The sequence below is a fragment of the Camelus dromedarius genome, chromosome 4 (assembly GCF_036321535.1).
Source record: "Camelus dromedarius isolate mCamDro1 chromosome 4, mCamDro1.pat, whole genome shotgun sequence".
Classification (NCBI taxonomy): Eukaryota; Metazoa; Chordata; class Mammalia; order Artiodactyla; family Camelidae; genus Camelus; species Camelus dromedarius.
Genome location: NC_087439.1, coordinates 88,120,946 through 88,142,376, shown reverse-complemented (window position 1 = coordinate 88,142,376; position 21,431 = coordinate 88,120,946). Strand labels below are relative to the sequence as shown.

General features: G+C 39.8%; 2 protein-coding genes across 3 annotated transcripts in view; one reads left to right on the top strand and one right to left on the bottom strand.

Annotated features, from left to right (window-relative positions):
* The window catches only part of COL4A3 (collagen type IV alpha 3 chain), a 130,668-nt gene extending 117,147 nt beyond the window's left edge, over positions 1 to 13,521 (bottom strand). The window contains 1 exon segment of the mRNA XM_031452296.2: positions 13,315 to 13,521. Coding sequence (XP_031308156.2) covers positions 13,315 to 13,401 — 87 coding nt within the window. The 5' untranslated portion in view covers positions 13,402 to 13,521.
* A 162-nt stretch (positions 13,522 to 13,683) lies between these two features.
* COL4A4 (collagen type IV alpha 4 chain) overlaps positions 13,684 to 21,431 on the top strand; it is a 119,515-nt gene continuing 111,767 nt past the window's right edge. Inside the window, exons 1-2 of one of the 2 annotated variants that reach the window (XR_010380703.1) lie at positions 13,684 to 13,705; positions 13,959 to 14,112. The gene's annotated coding sequence lies outside the window, so the exon portion shown is untranslated. Of the gene's footprint in view, positions 13,706 to 13,895; positions 14,113 to 21,431 lie in introns of those variants that run through there. The other variant, XM_031452294.2, reaches the window with a different exon arrangement.

Here is a 21,431-nt window from a genome sequence, read left to right as displayed (position 1 = left end):
AATAGAGTTTGGGGGAGGCTGTGTGCCAAAGCTGGTTTACATGGCTTCTGTTTTAAATATATGCCGAAGAGCCTACATTTTTAAAGATAAGAAAGGACCAGATTATTAATATTAAAGGTGATCCAGCATTATCTCTGTAATTAACACGCATTTTAGTTGAGGTATTCGGAAAGTCACCCTAAAAGTGATGAAATCGTTGGCTAAGTTTCGGCATCAGTATTTACACAGGATGGTGTAAAGTCAATAAACTGTTCATTTTTTGATGGAGACAGCACTAAGGGGAGGATGCCATTTCTGCTGATGTCTCCAAATAATGTTATTAGAAAATACCAGCAGCAAAGAATGCACTGAATAATATTTTTGAAAATAAGAAACTCCTTAATACATTCCAGGAAGTTGATACTAGGTCACAAAATAATAGGAGAATTAAATGAGCATAAGAAACATATTTGGACTACTGCTTTCCTGATATTGAAGCTCATTCCTGTCTCAATACTACTTGGCATTTGTAGCGTGCCTTACTGCGTGCAAAACGCGTTCAGTTGTATTATTTCTGGAGATAGGAGGGATAGTTTTATTACCACATTTTGTGATTGAGGAAATGAAGAGTCTTGGAAATCAAGTGACTTGCCCTAAACTGTCACAACAGTGTCTTCCTTCTGGCATGGGATGAGGGGCTCTCACTGCTGCTCAGAATTCCTTCTCTTGGAAGGCAGGGTGCCTCAGATGTCCTTGCCTGCCAGACTGCCCTCCTAGGGTCTGGAGATGCCACTTGTTCCAGTCACATGGGCTCTGAATGCTTTATCTCTGAGAGCCCTGAGTAGGTCTCAGGGAGCAGGAAGTCTGACTGGCTCTGTGGGCACAGTCCCAGGCACAGGCAGTACTGGATAAACCCATCCTTTGGCCTTCTCCAGCTTATCTGCAGCAATTAGAGAGCTTTGGCGTCTGCATGGGCACATAGCCTGGCTTCCAATTAGTAGGAACCTTATCTTTCTCTGAGATTTCAGATATACTATTATTCTTAGTTTTTATCACTTTTTGGAGGGGAGTTCAGAATCTGATTTTGCCTAAGATGTCAAAATAAAGAGAATCCGGTCCATGTGTGTAAACCTTGGAGTTCTGCTGCCAAACACTCAGAAGAGCTCCAGCTGAGGCAGAGGCTGAAAGAAGGTCAAAATACTGCCCAGTAATTCTATATGCTGCATTCTGCACTCGCTCCAACATTTTAAAGTACTCTACTTTGAGTATAAGCTACTTTTTTAAGCCACCAAAGTCTTACTACTTTCTGGCTCCACTGCCCTTACACACTTGCTTAATACATGGTGCACATGTTCAGTGTTCTGTACAGTTACTGATCTATATTCTTGCTTTTCAACTCCACTCAGATTTTGCCTTTGCATGTTTGTCCTGTTATATCTAGCATGTGTAATTTTATTGCTATTGCCTGTGTACTCATCTAAACCCCTCACTTGGTGACATATTCCATGAGGGAAGAAGGGGCCAGGTTGATTTTGTCTTTGTTCCCATCATCTAGCTGAATTAATCAATGAAACATTCAATATTTCATCTGAACCACAAATAATAAATGTTGGCAAAGCTGTGGAGAAAAGGGAACCCTTGTACACTACTGGTGGGAATGTAAACTGGCTCAGCCACCTATGGAAAATAGTGTGGAGCTTCCTCAAAAAACTAAAAATAGAACTACCATATGATCCAGCAATTCTACTCCTGGGTATATATCCGAAGAAAACAAAAACATTAATTTAAAAAGATTCATGCGTCCCAATGTTCATAGAAGTATTATTTACAATAGCTAAGATATGAAAGAAACCTAAGTGTTCATCAACCAATGAAAGGATAAACAATATGTGATATATTATATACAATGGAATACTACTCAGCCATAAGAGAGAATGAAATTTCACCATTAGCAGCAACATGGACGGACCTGGAGGGTATTATGCTCAGCAAAACAAATCAGACAGAGAAAGACAAAATTCTGTATGTTATCACTTATAAATGAAATCTAAAAAGTAAAGCAAACAAAAAAGTAAACTTGCAGATATAGAGAACAAACTTGTGGTTACCATTGGGAAGAAGAAAGAGGGGAGAGGAGATATAGGGGTATGGGATCAAAAGGTACAAAATATGCTGTATAAAAGAAACAAGCTACAAGGGTATATTGTACAGCAAGGGAATCTAGCCAGTATGTTATAATAACTAAAACTGGAGTACATCTTTAAAAATATTTCATTTGAAAAATAATTTTATTACTATACCAAAGGATTAAAGGATCTGCTAATTCATTATTGATCTTTTCATTTTAGTGTTTAATAAAATGTAGGTCCAATTCTATAAACATTCATTGAGGACCAGCTATACCAAGTGTGGATGTCAAGAACTGAACCACAAAGATGGATGACACGACACCTGTCTTCAAGGAGTCCAGTAAGGGAAGCAACATAAAAATAGGTTAAATTCTTTCCAGACTGAAGGTTCTAGATTTCTAAATAATACTTCAATAATAAAGGTATTCCATAGGCATTTTGATTGTAAAAGGAGAGCAGTGTCAGGAATCATTCATTCTTCATAACCAAAGCATTAAAAAAAACCCAACTTTATCTCAAAACATTGCTTAGTTATTTAAATAATGGATAAAGTGGCATCTGACACCCTTTTTCCATTATCTGTGAATTTTCTAGTAGGAAAGGGCCCTGTTGAAGAGCCCCAAAGAGCAGAACTCCCAATTCTAAATCCACTTCCTCCACTAACTTGATGATGCTCTTGGATCAGACCCTCAGGTGTAAATCAAGAATAGTATCACCTTGCCATCTAACTGTCAAAAGTGCATAAAATCAGACATTTGATAAGAAAGCATCTACACACACAATTATTTCAAATATAACTTTTGTGAATGTTTATCTTCAAGGAGTTCCATTGTAGTATTATGTCTAAACAGCTGGAAATAACCAGAATAATCAGCAGAAGAGCATTACTTAAATAAGTTATGGTACCACTTGCAATGAAGTACTCTGTAGACATTTAAAAATGATATTTGGGACAATTAATGACACAGAAAATTTTCTCCAGTCTTTTCTTAGGTTAAAAAAAAAATAGAATGAAAAAAAAGTCTGGAAGGAAATGGACCAAATGTTAACAGTAATCATCTATAGGTAATATGATTATGGATAATTTTTATTTTTGTATTTCTTTTTATACTTCTAAGCACTTTCCAAATTTTGTACAACACATGCAATTTTTTATTTTTAAAGCTAGGATGTGAACTCTTCAGTTTTTCCTAATTTCATACATAAATAAACAGCATAAAATTATTCTATCATCTGGTTAAACAAAGAAAATGAATATTAGCCCTGTTGCCTCTTTCCAGACATATTTTGGCATTTGATTCAAAGGGAAAATATTGCAAATTTCTCAACTTTCCACTCTTAGAACTTTTTCTTTGAAAAGTTCACGTAACGACAAAATATCCTGGTGGGAAAAAAATCCAGTGACCTAACTGTTTTGTCTACATAATGACAAATCTCCCAAGGTTTCTAAATACACTTGAACTTATTTTTAAACACTGAGATCACTTCTCTAAGAAATCAATTTGAAGAGACAATCTAATTAACAAACATCGATCTTAAAGATTAAAAATGGAAAATTCCCAACTTACCCCAAAACTACAGTCAGAAAAGTAAAAGATTTTTATATGGTTGCATTTTAAATAGCTCTGAAAATTATTCCTTTTTTTGTCACTATCTCCCTACCACAGTTAACACCAAAACTCTGAGAATATAGAATACTCTTTAAATATATATATATGTGTATATTTATACATATACACACATACAGACATATATAATATCTACCATGATATGTGGAAGTTTCATTTTTTGATAGTCTGATATTGTATGTACAGAGATTTAGACTATGGACTGGATTTTTATTTTCCCTGTTGGACTGGATTTTTAACTTTCCTTTGCATGTCCATAAATAATCATCAAGTTAATTGCACTGAATTAATTAACAGAGACAGACTAAGCAACTGCTCTGTCGACCTAGAGTCCTTCTGAAACACTCCAGTGCCATTGTATCACACTGAAGTATGCTCCAGGGTTCTTAACAAGGCTGGTGCAGTTCTCAGACAGTAGCACGCCCAGGAATCCCTTGGATTGGTTAAAATGCAGATTCTAAGTCGAGGAGGTTTGGCGTGGACCCCGACATGACATTCTGTCTTCTTAACCAGCTCCCCAGGGAGGCTGGTGCTACTTTGAGCGAGGAGCCCTCCAGGTCCTTAACTGCATTTCATCCTCTCCTGGCTTAGAGCCTTCCCTTGTGTGGGCCTGTCTCAGCTCAGACAAGGGCCCTTTGGCCTCTTCAGCAGTTTAGACCCATCCCAGTAAGGCTGAAGAGAAGGCAGAGGGACATCAACAGGAACAAAAGAAGGTTCTCATCACACCACTAGACATATGTGCCCGTTACCAAGCCGCCGTGTGAATTCATTACTCATCCATTGCTAATGTGACAACTATCTCATGGACAGCATAATGCACTGCGTCATCTCTTTCTTGTTAAAATACTAATTAGTTAAGTACAAACATTAAAATCATACCGTGATCAGCTATACACAGGCCCGTGGACTTATTCTACCCTATTCGGTGAGCAATTTTCCACCCTTAATTAGTACAACCACCATGAGCCCGTCCTCTCTGGGGCCCCCGACTCTCTAGTTCCCATCCCTCATCCCACCTCTAACAAAACACTCAGCCTATGTTCAGGGGCATGCATTCCCTTGGTAGTGAGTAAATAAACTCAGCTTTTTTTCTCCCTTTTAAAAAAGTTCTGTTGGTCTTGGTTTTATTCTTTGACAATCCAGGAGCTGCAAAAGTGGAAGTATCTCGTCTCTCTCCACTGTCAAGGGGTCCTGCCTGGACCACATTCCTCAGTGCTTCCCAAGGCTGTCTCCATGCTGGTTCCTTGGGCTTAGTCCGTAAGCTGGTTCCTCAGACAGGCTAGCTCAGGTAGAAGCTTTCTCCTCCATCACCACATCCTGTTCTTTCCCAGCAGGAACCACGATCCATAGTTGCACATTTGTTTACCGAGTTCTTGCGTCTCTCCTCTACTTCACTGGGTTCCCAAATCCAACATGGCCAGGGATTCAGGCTGTTTGGTTTATCAGTGAGTCCCCAGCACCTAGCTACATGCCTGTCTTTGTCCTTTTCTCTCCTTCCTATTTTTATTAATGATAATAAAATAACTACAGTTTGAACAGAAAGCTGGGTACTTATTTTCTATTGAGCACTTTTCCGGCAATAGATACAGTATCATCCTTTTCAGAGCGGAAAACTGGAGATCCTTTTGAAGCAATTTGTTCAGGGTAACAGTAACCGTGTTATCTAGCTGAGCTCTAGTGATAATTTAGTTTACATCTTAAGACGAAAGGCAAGGTGTGGCATGTTGGTTTTCAATATACTTCTCATTTTCTCCATGTTTTTGCCAAGTGTTTGCTGTGTCTGTGATGTTTCTTCAATTCTTTATCTACATAACTTACTCATATTTTGACAATGGAGCAATATAATTAAATAAATGGTAATTTGTATAGCTATAAGCATTGTGGCCAAGGCTAGCTATCTTCATTTTCTGGAGAAAAAGTTGCACGAGTATTTAGGAAAAATCCATGCTGATTCATTGTCTTTAATTAAAGTTTGTCATTTTGACACATTTATCTCTTATGGCAAATAAACAAAATATATTCCAACCAGAGATACATCCTTATGGACTGTAACCCCCTCTTGTATCTGTGTGCGATTTACCTGATCTTCGCTGTCCAAGATGGTGGCCACATATGGCTACAAAAACTTGAAATGTGGCTACTTGAACTGAAAGGTTCTAGAAGTGCAAAACAGACACCAGATTTTGAAAACTTAAAATGAAAAGCGGATTGTAAAATATCTATTAATGTTTTTAATAATGATTGCATGTTGCAATGATACTGCTATGGATGTATTAGAATATATAAAATCTATTGAAGTTAATTTCACCTATTTCTTTTTCTTTTTTAATGTGGCCACTAGAAAATTTTAAATTACGTATGTGGCGCCTAGTGTGGCTCACATTATATTTCTATTAGATGACGTGGACGTAGATGTTTATTTACCTGAACCGACGAAAGCAAGTAAAGTGGCAAATTACAAAGCGGATATAATTTAATTCAGTCTCGGTTAGAAAATGTACCTGAAGCCAGAGGTCTTCGTTGAAATTTACATGAAGAAACCCAGGAGGAAGGGGAAGACGGACTTGGGTGTTTAGAGAAGACAGGAGCCCGTGATTAGATCTCGTGAGATGAATGTAGAACTTGGAGTAAGATGCTTTCTTATCAGATTTCTAGAGAGGAAGACACTCAGAGAGGTTAAGTAACTGTTCAAAGCCACGGTGGTAGGGCTGTTACAGAAAATGTCTATTCCCTTAAGAAGTTGATGTAATTCTGGTTTCCTTATTTTTTCAAACTGAAAACAGAGGTGAAATAAATGACCTACAGTGAAAGTCTGTTATGATTAAAAGGTTTAGACTCAGGCTGGATATAAACTTTACAGAATAAAAATGCTCTGAGCACCACATGTTTTCACTGATCTTGAAAAATCTTTTACTCTGTGGTGGATGGCTGTTTTTTGGCTGAAGACCACAGCATGAGTATGGTCAACTGCCCATGGATGGAGGACCACAGGGCACGTGCAGACCAGACAGCCCTGCTGTCAGACTCACACGCTTACAGGTTTGCGACATTTAACAAACTTAACCTTAGTCATAGGTAACCCTAGGCAGTCATCACTGTGTTCTGGGTAACATGGCAAAAATTATAGGGGAAGTACAAAGACAAATTGCATTTAATTCACAGTTTTTCCATGGACCATGCCTGAAAACAAACTGATGACTATAACCCCAGAGAAACACTCAAGGAGGAAGACCCTTGGTCTGATCAGAGAGACGAAGTTGGTAGCTTTGCTGTTGTGGCCTTGACCCTGCCCTACCTCATCCAATACAAGTCCAGCATGTTTGGAGGAAGAGGGCAGCAGGAGGGGACTGGAGGAGGGGGATCCTGAGAACAGGAAAGGAAAGGACATAAGTCCTTCTTAATAAGGAAAATCCCCCAGAAGCCTCAGCTATGCTCTTTTTCCTTCTCAGGGCAGGACAGCTCCAATCTGGTGCAGGCTGTGATGACAGAGGAGGCTTATTTTCCCCAAATCTCTCACTCACATAGTCTCCCTATGGGTGAGAGTCAACAGACGGAAAAAACAAGAAGGCCTCCCAAATCTCAAAATCATAGAAAAAGAATCAAAAGGATAAAATAAAATAAGTATGTGTAAAATGACTAAAGGCATAAAAAGGGGAAAAAAACCTACCAAAAAAAAAAAAAAAACCCTAAATAAAACCAAACCCAGACAGACCTGACTCCAAAAAGAACTTCTAGAAATAAGAATAGTCTTTGAAATTAAAATCTATAATGAATAAAAATAATCATAGTTAACATTGATTGGATGATTACTATGTGACAGGCATGGTAAAGTACTGGTTGCGTGTGTTAAATCTTCATAAAATTCTAAGCTGGGCCTCTTACTTCCATTTTGAGATGAGGAAACATGGATAAAAATTTTTAAAAAGCTGATCATTAATTGATCTGGGGTTATAACCAATGTTGAACAGTTACAGACTTCTTATTATTGAAAATTACAAAAGATTGAAAAATCTACTGAAAATCACAAAGAGCAGAAGAGAGGATTGAACATTGAAAGATGAACGTGTGGACATTTTACAGGAGGCAGCACTGAGACAAAAGCTCCGTCTGTTCCCACAATTTGATGTCAAATGTAACGGATGATGGATCTCATGGAGAGGCCGTGTGAACCTCTGCACTTCAGGACCCTTCTTCTGCGGGGAGAAGAGAAGACTTGATCCAGTGGCTCCCATCTCCCACTGGTCAGATTTGCCCCGCAGATGTGAAGCCCCGCACTTCCGGGATGAGACAAGAAGCCAGGGGAGGAACACGGGGCTTGTCTGTGTGAAGTCTGTGGCCAAGCTGGCCGCTGGGGGAGTCAGTGCCCAGAGCCCTGGAGCAATGTGAGGCCAAGAGGATGTGAGTGCACAGGAAAGGGAGCTGAGATAAGGAGATAGAAGAACAGGAGGGAAAAGTGAGAAAGCCAAGCATGCCTCCTGAGAATTAGAATAGAGAGTGGGGAAGGAGAAATGTAAAAAAGAAATGTCTGAGAATGTCCAAGATTTGATGAAAAATAGAGACTCTCAGGTTAAATATCCACTGAGTAGGATATATAAAAAACACAGATGCATACATATCGCCACTTTAATAACATGATCAATAATCTTGATCTCACTGACATATGTGGAAATTTTTGAAGTCAGAATGTCATCTCTACCACAATTCAATACAAAAAATTACTAGAAAAGTTCCTCATGTTCAGAAATTAAGAAATAAACATTTAAATAATCCACAGGACAAAGAGAAAAATTAGGAAAGATTTTAAACCTAATGATTTTTAAATACTGCTCATTAAAATTTGTATGATGCAGTTCAAACAGTGTTTGGGGGGAAATTTTTAGACTTAAATGCATTTGAACTATTCCAAAGTTGCTTGATTAAAGTAAAGATAAAATTCAATTATATTTTACTATATCTTTACTAGCTAGACTATGAATTTAAGAATATATATATACCATTTATAATAGCACTGAAAATGTCAAATACCTAGAAATCAAAAAAAAAAAAAAGAAAAAGAAAACTTGAAAACATTGTGAGAAAATTAAAGCCCTAAATAGACACTCACGTAAGAATACAAACAGATCATATATGAACGAGCCCTTGATACACATATTTGTTGATGTTAACACTGCAAAACAGTGAGGGAAAGGATGGACAATTCAATAATAATGTTGGGACATTTCATTTTCTATATAGAAAAACATAAAATTATAACCCAGAAGTAGAAAACAATTCCAGGATTGAGAGCCTTAAATATAAAAGAATTAAACTGTAAATTAAAAAAAAATTTAAATCTAAAAACTATAAAAATATTTTTAATTTTAAAATATAAAACAGTGAACTGTAAAATGTAGGAGAACATTTTTATAATCCCAAGGAAGGAAAGGATCTCTTCAACAAGATGCAAAACACAAAATCATGAAAATCAGTGAAAAAAGATGGATAAGTTTGAGATTGTAGAGGAAAACAATTAAACATTAAGGCACTAAGAACTAAAGGAAAAGACAAACCAAAGATTGGAATCAAGTATTCGCGGCACTTTTTTTTGCATTCTGTATCACTGTTTTTTTAATGGAGGTACTGGAGATTGAACCCAGGACCTGGTACATGCTAAGCATGTGCTCTGCCACTGAGCTATTTCCCTCCCCTCTTGCTGCACATTTAAATAGCAAAAGTTCAGTACCCAAGTACATAAATAACTTCTCATCAATTGGCAACAAAAAAGGCAAAGGATACGCTAGGTAAATAAGCAAAGAGTTGTCTACGCAATTCACTCAGAGGGAAATACAGACTGCCAGTGAAAAGATGAAAAGATTCTTAAACTCACTAGTCAAAACAAGATCCTATTTCACACCCCTTGGCATCGAAGCACACCAAGTTTTGCTGGGGACATAGGGAAACAGGTACGCTGGCACATTTTTAGTATAATCCTTTTGGAGTTGATTTGAAAATTCCTAATAAAATTTAAAATACGCTCTCTCTTACAACTCTCTTTGAATTCCCCGGAGGAATTCAAAATCTAGTTGTCACAATGGTACACATGCAAAGATGTACATTCCAACTTTGTCGTATGAAAACATGGAAACAAACCTACTCTGTTTAGGGGGATGGAAAAATAAACTGTGCTTTATTTATATAACTGGATACTATCACATCTCTATGTACATAAACAAATCACATCTCTGTCAACACGGATAAAATCTAAAAACAGAACATTGAGTGATACAAGCAAGCTCCAATAGGTACATATATTGTGAACCCATTTATTACATTTGAAGGACCACAAAACAAGAATATTTAGTTTTTACGGTGACTGAAACACACACAACACCCACTTGTAGCACATAAATATAACCATGGGTGGAAGACGGGACAAAGACCGTGTGCAGGACTTTCTGTTTTAATATATGGCTTTTCCTAAAGGGAGACATGTGAGAAGAAACAGGTCAAAACTTATTAATCCTTTGCTTAATCTCAAGGATGGACAAATTGGTTACATTACTTTTTGTTCGGAATATTTCCTAATTCAACTTAATTGTTTCTTTCTAATTTAAAAGCCAAGTCAGTTGAGAAGCATCCTCTCTAAATGCAGCTGTTATTCAGCTCCTGGTGTTTGCTTGCCATATTGCTGTTCTGTCTGGAATGTTAAGGCAAAAAGAGGAAGGATAAACCATGATATCTCCAATCACGAACCTTCTCTTCCCTAGATATCAGAGAAGGAGCTTTCTCTCGCTCCACTCCCAGACGTGCGAATTGTTGCCTGAGGCCACAGGAGAGTGCCTCTCAGTTTCAAGTTGATGAACTGGGCCTGGAGACAGCTTTAAACCTTGGGATGTGCTGCATAGCCAGGCCTGGACCTGGACGCCTGCAGCCAAGGAGCAGAGGGATTTTACTCAGGGCTCCTCAGGACAAATCGTGTGGGTGGACAGGTCTGCTCTGCCTGAATTCAGACTATGGGGTGAACACAGTACTATTTCTTTGTTTTGAGAAATGCTAATGTAAAAATCACAGGAATTCAAAGCAAAATATGTCCTTAGCTACTGCAGCACACAAAGATGGTAAATATGACGGCACAAAGGCTACATTTAATCCTCACTTATACAAAGTTTGGCCCTGTGTTCCTTTAGCCCTTTACAAAAAATATTGCATTTTGTAAAGTTCAATTTCTTTTTTGGCTAACATTTAGAATTTGAGATTTTTAATGGAAACTAGATTTCCAGCTTCTTTCCTGAAAAATCTGGATTCTGGTACTGCTGAGTCTGAATTCTAGAATACCAAGAATTAGTTAACCCTGAAAACTGCCCCCTGCCCCAATGCCTCACCCATTACCTCACCTGCTGGCCCCACCAGGGGTTTCAACTCCCTCATTTTACAGATTAGGAGACTGAGGTCAAGAGCCTTGCCCAACATCAGAGTGACCCTGTGGAGGGAGCTGAGCTGGCACCATGCCGATCAGTTTTCAGTTAATTTGCTAGGCTCCCTTTTTTTCTACCAGATGAAGGCACCTTTCCTGATTTCTAATGACACTGTCTGTGTAACTCAGCAGGTGCAGTGGAAATGATAATCATTATGTTTTAACAGAGACTTACTTCAAGAGATAATACAAATAATATAAATGGATTAATTGTCGTATCAGCAGGAAGCCTCCACAATTTGGCGAGACTCAAGACAGTAAAAAATTATAAGAGGATATGACAATATAATTGAAAATTGGTATAATTAGAGGTTGCAGATACACAGAGCATCAGTTTTTCAGGCTGATCTTGACACGTGTGTAATTCCTCCCCTTTTCCTCCACCCTTCCCTAACCTCCCCTCTTCTTTGGAATCTAGAAGAATGTACAAACCCTGCTCTGGGACACTTTCCCAGCCCTTCCCACAACACACATACATTTTTTATAGATTTTTTTTGTCTGCTGAATTTGTTCCTGGATTAAAGATGGCAGACATCGTACACTGACTTAGATGAGTTCTATCCATCATGCCCAGAAGTACTGAGCTACCTGGGTTGGATATTCTTAGCCTACACAAAGCGCAGTTTTGTTAGAACCAACTACATGAAGAGATTACATGGATTACAAAGCCCTTTAGAATATAAAACACTGTAATAGCCTGGATGTAAATTGATAGGGAAATGGCTCAATTAACTTTGGCATATTTATACTGTGGACAACTATACAACAGGGCAAAAAGAAACAGAGGTGATTCTATCTTAAATACTAACATGAACAGATCTGTAGGATGCAAAAGGATATATACAGCATAGGTATATGGTATTAGTTATGTCAAAAACACAAACAAAAACACATACTGCTTTTGGGTCCATATATGCACATGCAAATGGGCAGAAAATGTGTGGAAAGAAGGATGAGATGGTGACAGTAGACACCTTTGTTTAGATGGGGTGGGGGGAGGTATGAAGGTGATCAAGGTGGTTTTAGCTTCGTCTGTATAATGTCAAAATTTAACATTTAATTTAAATGGAAAATATTTGGATCACATGTAGCTATAGGTTCAAACAATCTTTTCATGTAATATGTATTTATGTGACTATTAATTTCTAGTCATAGTCTTAATCATGAAATTTGTAAAACATCTGCTCATCCTTGGGAATAGAACTTGCATGATACTGTCATCCTAAACTAGTTTTGTAAGTGTGAAAAATCACAGAAGGCATTTGAAAAGTTAAATTCCACCAGTTAAAATCAAGTTAAGTCAACTCCAGGAGTCATAACAGATTTGAGGACACCCAAATTTACCTTTAATTGCAAAGAATAAGAAATACGCGGATGGACTTAAATGAATCCAGGATCTCTCAGATTTCGAATAGAATCCGCAGTGACAGATTGCTTAATTTAGCTTACCATGAGTTTTATTTCTAAGAATCTATTAACTTTTCAGTGATGGCATTTGCTTTTCTTAACAAAACCGATAGAACACTGGAGGGCAAGTATTGACAAGGAGGAAAAGGAGCCCCAGACTGGTGAGAGTTCAGTGTGACAAGACACCTAGGAAGCGGCAGGGCTGGGACTCCAGCCCTCTGTGCTCTCTGCCAGGCCATGCTGCCTGCTCCAGTTCACCAGCGTGACATCGCCTGTCTCTGTATCCTGTGTTTTCAAGCATTCATTCTTAGCAATGTGGCTCTCTCTATCCACATGTATATCTTATATATAATCTATTTATCTGCCTGCATATCTATCTATCTATCTATCTATCTATCTATCTATCTATCTATCTATCTATCTATCTATCTATCTATCTATCCATCCATCCATCTACCTGCCTACCCTACCTCTGGAAGCCTTTCCCCCACCCCTGACCCCTAGGGAACTGTACAAGCTTCCTCCTCTCCTCTTCCTCCAGCCCCGCGCATTCCACCTGTTCCCGGGCATCCCCGCTTGCTCCGGTCCCCACGCTGCCTGCCCAGGGACCTGCGTGGAGCTCTCAGTCACCGCACCCACCATACAGGAGTTCAAGGACAGCGTCCCCGCGAGGGGGCTGTCTCGGGGCGCATTGGGGGTCGCGCCGCCCCGCACTCACCTTGCCCGCCGCGGGCGCCACCACCAGGAGCACCAGCAGGAGCGGTAGCAGCAGCGCGGGCGGCCTCGGCGCCGGCCCGGGGCGCATGGTGGGCGTCCGCTCAGAGCCCCGGCGTGTCCAGGGACCCGCAGGCTCTCAGGCCACCGCTTACCCTGCGCGGCGCGTTTTGGGGAGCCCGGCTGCAAAGCTCGCTTGGCCAGCCCGCCTGGGGCGGGTTTTGTAGGGCTCAGCCTCCCCACGAGGCTTCTGACTGTGGCTCCAAGGGAGGGAAGAAGTGGCTCAGGTCCCGCCCTCGGCCCCCCCCCTCCCCCCCGCAACTCACCAGGCCATGTCCCTCCGACCCGGGCATCGTGCCCAGGAGGCGAGAAAGGGCTGCGCGCCTGCGGGGCAGGTGGGAGCGGATCCAGGGGAAGGGGTTAAGGAGGTGATGCTCCCCAGGTTCTGGGGCCGAGGCGGGGCCGGGGGTGCGGGTCGGAGGTGGGGAACTTGGGGGTTGTGCGATGGGGAGGCGGCTGAGTAGGGTGGAGGGAGTGGCCAGCGGCCGTGCTCAGATTAAGCGGGAGGCGCGCCGGGCGTCCGCACTCGGGCGCCTCTGCTCGCTCCGGCTCCTGGGCGGTGCCAACTCGCCTCTTTCCCCTTCTCAGCCTGCCTCCATCTGGCAGCCGCCCGACCTGGCGGTGAGAGCGGCGTGAAGAGGCAGCCGAGCCGCGCGTGGAATTGGGCGCGGCGGAGCCGGGAGGGGCGCGCTGCGCGAGCGGGCGCCGAGGCGGCTGCCGGGGCGGCCGGTGTTCCCACGAGGTAAGGCGCCCACGACCCAGTCTGGGTCATCACGGCCCCAGGGTCCCGAGCACCCGCCTGGGGGCGCGAGAGGTGGAGGAAGCGGGGCATCCAAGGGTGGGGCCTGTGGGGTGGCGGGCGGGGTTGGGGAGTTGGGCCCGGGGGTCACCAGAGGAGAGCTTGTCTGGCTCCCGGCTTGTCTGCCTGGGCATGAACTGGGCGCTGTGTGTTTTGATTAATTTGGAGGCTCGAGTTACCAGCCTGGCAGTCTGGGCGCTCCCAAATGCCAAGAGCAAGAGGCAGCTGAGGGGAAAGAGAAAGCCCATCCTATTCTCTGCTGCGTTAACTGGCTCTGGCTAAATCTTATCTGCGGAAATGCAGGGGAAGCCAAGAGCCAACTTTGTCGGGGTGTCTCCCTCCTGAGAGTGCCCTTCACGGAGGCGGACTGGGATGCAGACTTGCAGTATCTAGCTTGTTACGGCACCGTGTTTAGAGCAGGGCTCCTGCCCTTTTCTTGTGCCCTTGACCACGATGGCTCTGGTGAAACATTTCGATCCTTCTTAGAATAATGCAATTATCAGAATCACTTCTACTGGAATAAATTGTGACAGTATTAAAGTCATGATATAGTAACATAAATGCATCATTATTATTGCACTAAATACCTAAATCTAACAGCAAACTTATTAAACAACTGTAATCTCAAAGTACTGATGACTGCAAAACTGAAAGGTGACATAAAAATACCAGGGGGTGCGAACTCTCAAGAACTGCCAATAGCATTGTGGTTTGTTGCCTGTGCGCGTAACTAAAGGCGATGCTGAGCTTCCAGGGAAGTTTAGTGAAAATACAGATCCAGTATTTGTTCCCATTCAAGTTCACAGACCACCTGAATTCCATCTGCAGGTTTAGAACCCCTACTTTGGATCAGTGTTGCCGATATTTGCAGGAGTTGGTTATCAAACACCAAGTGTGAAATGTGTGATTTGGTCACTGATTGTGGAAAACTACTTGCTTGCAATTAGAATGGGGTCTATTAGTATATTAGACCTATGTACCTGTGTAAGTAGGTGAAACCCTGACAGTGAATAAATGAAGACACACACCCCCTATTTGGCTGTAGAGTAAATATACTCTGCTCTCTGTTTTTTATGCCAGTGATTGTCAACTCTGGCTATATGTTAGAATCTCCTAAGGAGCCTCTGAAAATCCTGAAACTTTATCCATTCCAAGCCAGTTACACTCCCCAGCAGCGGGACTCTGGGGTCAGTGTATTTAGAGCTCCCTGGAGATTCCCACGTGCAATCAAGTTTGAAAGCCACTGTTTTACATGCGTATTTCAGTTAGTTTCATTGACTCAGGGTCTCTTCTCGTAGAATAATAAAAAGAACACATATTAAACTCTTTATTAAGACTCGTGAGTGTCCAGACCATAGACGTCACTGTGTGGTATGTACTAGTTTTGGCCCACTGATAGGGAGGGCTCTTATTGAACCTTCTTCTGTCATCCTTGTTAAGTATGACATCAGGTGCTTTGTTGATAAAATAACAGTGTCCAAGAATTCCAAGAGGCAAATGGCAATCTTGTGTGAACTGACTGCCTCACTTCCTGGAAAAAAACAGCAACAATCCTCAGTGTTAGTGTTCAATGCTCCTTCTTTTTGCTGAATTCCAGAAGATTTCTTAATTTGGATTTCAACTGCCTTTTCCTGAAACCAAGTCATTTTGACAGAAGTCCAGACTTGGTTTTATCAACTTAGAGGCGGTGGCAGCAGTCAACTGCAAGTCACTTATGGTGCCACAAAGTAGCAGGAAAGAAGACACTTGTGATGTAAATACAGTAAGGAGGAAGCAGTGGGTAAGAGTGTGGTCTCTGGAGTAGACTCAGGAATTTGAATCCTTTCCACACTCACTAGTGTGGGCTAACTTCCCTGGGCTGGGTTCTTCTCTTCTGTAAAATGAGTATAATCATGGTACCTACCTCAAGAAATTGCAGGACTCTGATTTGATAATCTATTAGAAATCCTTTGCCCAGGGTCTTCCCAAAACAGTCACATGTTGGAATCTGATTCTTTAGTTGCATAAAGGAAATCAAAGTGAACCTGATGAGAAATGATGGCACAGAGCAGAGATGCTTTTCTCAGCGCAGGAATAGGGGGGCAAGAGTCAAGCATACCCTGCCAGCTTCCTTGAGGTCAACAGACTCTTAAGGCATCTAGAACCTCGCTACTTGTCATCCCTGGGAGCATTAGCATTGTCATCCTGGAGAGCTGCTTTGATATGCAGAAGGAATCTCAGGCACCACCCCGGGCCCACTGAATCAGAGCCTGCATTCACCAGTCTCCAGGTGGGTCATCCACACATCAAACTTTAAGCAGTGGTGGCTTGTCTCTAAGCCAGATTTAACCACCCATTCCTCTCTTCCCCACATGCTTATGCCCTGCTTTAGTACAGTGTTGATGTGCTCACTGGGTGGTGTTAATTAACCAGAATTTCTCTTTTATTGAAGTATAGTTGATTTACAATGTTGTGCTAGTAACCAGAATTTCTGATTTTTAAAAAATAATCTTGGAGTCAGGAGAGCTGATTTTTCATGGTTGGTTTTTTAAATGTGATAAAAGGAAAGTGGGGATGGTTCTTTTTGTAAATACAAAGGACACAGAGATCTTCTGCTTTTGACTTGGTGCCAGATCAGGGTTTTGAACAAAATGAAGTGGTAATCGCCTTTGACAAGCCCTGTATTATTGTTTTTGTCCCCTTTTCATAATCACAATATCATGTCTGAGTTCTGCACAGTGCTTAAATGGGTAGTGTGTGCTTCCCCACTTTTGAAGGTAAACTCCAAAAGGACAGGGGACTTTCAGGTGCTCTTTACTGTTATTGAATGAACGAATGAATTTGTTCACTATTTGCTGAATGAATGAAGTTGGATGCCTTGACAAATTTTCTCAGGATTCACACCCAGGTCTGTTTCCTTCCAAAGTTTATGACCTTTCTGTAGCCTTCACTGTGCAGGAATGTGCCTCAGCATTTTGACAAGACACACTTTTCCAGGCTGCCTATAGCTCCTTCCTCAATCTTTTTAAAAGACAGAATTTGATTTCAATTATATTTTAAATTAATCTTTTTTTACTCCGTCTCCTCACTTAGTCATTTCTCTTCTTTCAAGAACCTTCTCTTTCCAACACCTTTAAACGATTAAACTCAGATTCCTTTAGAATCTCAGAGTCATTATCAGTGCATGTCAGTTCTTGCCAGATTCTCGTTCTGCTTTTCTAAGGTCATGGCCCCTGCCCCGCGTCTGCGCTTAACACGTGTGGATTACGGTGGCCATCTAGCTAGTCCTCTGCAGGTTCTCGCCTGTGAAATCTGCCTTCTACATTATTGTCAGAATAAAGTTGCACGTTGTATCAGAAAGAACAGGTTACTTTGGGGACAGTTACAGACAACTCCCAGATTTCCGGGGCTTATAGTCACATTTACACTAATGTATCCATCACAGGATGTGGGGAGATGGGGAAGGGTCCGGGTGGGGGGGACCTCTGCGTAAATAGCCCCTCAGGAAACCCCTGGAAATTCCCACTCGAGTCCTTCTCTGGTCTCCTCAGAAGGAGAAGAGAATGCCGCGAATCAAAAACTGCTCTAAAAGCTGCTGCCTGGATGTGACACGTGCTACTTCCACTGAACTTCTCGTTGGCCAAAGTGGTCATACTTCATTTTGTAAGTGATGGGAAATAATCTGCCACGTGCCTGAAAGAGTGGGGGAAATGTTTGGTGACTGTTAGGTCAAAGGTCAGCCCTTTGTCCAGACTTTGATTATACAGCGCAGTAACAGTGTCATGTTATTTTACTTTTCTGTGCTACACGGGCAGATACAGAAATTATATTTTTAAATATAGTAACTGGCATTTGAGAAATAAATGTATTGAGGTATAATTTATGTACAAAAACCTGTACCTATTTAACATACACAATTCAAGGAATTTCACAGATACATACACCTTGTGAAGCCCGTAGCAGGATCCATCGTGATACAGGGCTTTCCCTTCACTCCCCAACGTGTCCTCCTGTCCCTCCCTTTTCAGTCCATCCCTCTCTCCCTGCCCATTCCCAGGCAACCATTGATCTGCTTCCTGTCACTATGGGTTCGTTGGCATTTTCTAGAATTTTATGTAAACGGAATCATACAGCATGCATCCTTTGGTGTCTGGCTTCTTTGACTCAACAGAATGACATTGAGATTGATCCATGTTGTGTCTATCAGCAGTTTGTGCCTTTCTATAGTTGAGTAGTATTCCATTGCACAGACATCACCTTTAAAAAAATCTATTTTCCTGTTGAAGGACATTTGAATTGTTTCCAGTTTGGCACTATTACAAATAAAGCTACCGTGAATATTTTTGTACAAGGCTTTTTGTGGATGTGTGTTCCTATTTCTCTTGAGTAAATACTTAAGAGTGAAATTGCTGGACCATAGGGTAGATATATATTTAACTATAAAAGTAAGGGTTTTCCAAAGTATCTGTATTATTCTTCATTCTCACATGCCCTCCATATATTTTTGATGCATTCTTTTAGTATTACCAGCTTTTTTATTTTTAGCTATTCAAATGGTTACACAGTGACAGGTTAATGTGCTTTTGATTTCTCTAAAAAACTAGTCATATTGAATGTCTTTTCATGTACTTATTAACCGCTCACAGAGCTTCTGTGAAGTGTCTACTTAAATCTTTTCCCCATTAAAAAATTGATTGTTTCTCTTATTGCTGAATTGTAGTAGCTGTTTATCTATTCTGGATACAAGAAATATTTATTGTGAATGTTTTCTCCCATTCTGTGGCTTGTCTTTTCATTTCCTTATTCGTGCCTCTTTAGAAGTAAGTGTTTTTATTTTAATGAAGTCTGATTTATCAACTTTTTCATGGTTTGTGTTTTTCCTGTTATGGAGAAATCTTCACCCATGCTAAAGTTGCAAATATTTCTCTTTTAAATCTTCTTCTTTTATAGCATTTTTACATTTAGGTCAGTGATCCATTTTGGATTAATTTGGGGTTATGATGTGTGGTAAGGAAATATCTTAAATGTTATTTTCCATATGAATATCCAGTTGTTCCAGCACTGTTTGTTGAAAAGACTGTAATTTCTCCATTAATTTGCTGTGGCGTCTTCGTGGAAAATCAATTGGTCATCTGTGCTTGGGTCTTTTTATTCTATTGATCTACATGTCTCTTTTTTTCACAATCCCACATTGTTCTTACTATGATAGCTTTATAACGAGTCTTGAAATCAGGTGGTCCAACTTTGTTGCTCTCTTAGAAAAATAGCTTATCCTACCCTAGGTCATTTGTATTTGTATAAATATGGAATTTGACTTGCTAGTATTGTGTTAAGGAGAGTTGTATCTATGTTCATTAAAGATATTGGTCTGTAGTTTTCTTGTAACATCCTTGTTTGTTTGATACCTGAGTAATACTAAAATACTCATGAAATGAATTGACCAACATTCTGTCTTCTACTTTTTGAAAGAGTGTGTGAAGAATTGGTATTATTTCTGTCTTCAATATTTGACAGAATTCACCAGTGAAGCCAAATGGCCCTGGAGTTTTCCTTGGGGAAGATTTTTAACTACAAATTTAATTAATCACAAATTTAATCATTGCAGGGTTATTCAGACTTTCTATTACTTCTTGTGCCAGTTTTGACAATTAGTGTCTTTCATGAAATGTGTTCATTTCTTATGCATTGCCAGATTTACTGGTATAATTGTTCAGAAGATTCTATAATTATCTTTTTAATATCTGTGTATCTGTAGTGGTTTCCCCTTTGTCATTTCTGACATTGGTAATTTGTCAATTTATCAATTTTATTTACCTTTTCAAAAAAAACCAAAGAGCCACTTTGTGTTTCATTGATGTTTTCCCTTTTGCTTGAGTGCTTTCTACTTTATTGATTTCCTCTTCTAGCTTTAGTATTTCCTACCTTTGACTTCAGGTTTAATTTACTCTTCTTCTTCTGTTTCCTAAGATAGGAACTTATGTCATTGATTTTAGACTATTTTTTTCCCCTAATGTACACATTTATAGAAGCAGTTTCTTCCTCTGCACCAGGTAAGTTGTATCCCATACATCTTGATATGTTGTTTTCATTATCATTTAGTTTAAAATATTTTCTTCTTTGACTCGTGGGTTATTTGGGATGTGTTGTTTACTTTCCAAATATTTGGAACTTCCCTATGTGGTCTATTGTTTAGTTCCAATTTAATTCCCTGTAAGATTTCAGTCTTTTGAAATCTGTTGAAACTTGTTTCATAGTCTATTACATAGTTAGTTTAGATTGGTGAACAAACCATATCTATTTGAAAAGGTTGCATATTCTGTGGTTGTTGGGAGTAGCATTTCATGTATAAAAATGAGGGCAAGGTGGTTGACAGCATAATTGTTCAGATTTTCTGGGTCTTGGGTAGCATTTTCTACCTTATTCTATTACAAAGAGAAGAGTTAGACTCCAACTATGTTTGAGAAGTTATCTGTTTCTCTCTTTAATTTTTCAGTTTTTACTTCATGTATTTTGAAATGCCTCTATTAAGTACATATATTCTTTATATTTATAGACTCCTGATATGTTTTGATCATTATTAAGTGTTACTTTCCATCTTGAAGTCTATTTTACATGCTGTAAATATAGCCAGTCTGCTTTCCTTATGCTTACTATTTGCATGGTGTATATTTTTTCAGCCTTTTACTTTCAGTATATTTGTGTCTTTTAATTTAAAGCATATATCTCATAGGAAGGATATATTTGGATTTTTCTTTTTTCTGTCTTAAATCCAATGTCTTGCCTTTTAATAGACGTTTTTAGTACATTTTTATGTAGTTGATACAGTTATTTTTAGGTCTGCCATCTCTTCATTTACTTTTTGTCTCATCTGTTTTTTGTTTCTTTTATTCTTTCTAGCAAATTCTTTTGTGTTATTCAGATATTTTTTACTGTTTCATTTTAATTTTTTATTGACTTCTCGTTGTATCTCTCTGCACTATTGTTAGTTGTTACTTTAGTGATTATAATATACATCTTCAACTTTCCCCAATCAATTTAAAAGTAATATTGAATTACTTTAGGCAAATCAAATTTGTTTTTGTATTCACAATGCCTAACATGGGATTTGATACAAAATGGGACAGTGACAGATACTTCTTGAGTGAATAATAATCACAGGTGCTTATGTTGTATCAAAGGTATATGGAGATTATTCAAAAAAAATTTTTTTTGGTTGATGCCAGGCTAGTTAATAGAAAACACTTTAAATTTTAAACATTATTATTACATATTTAGTAGATTTG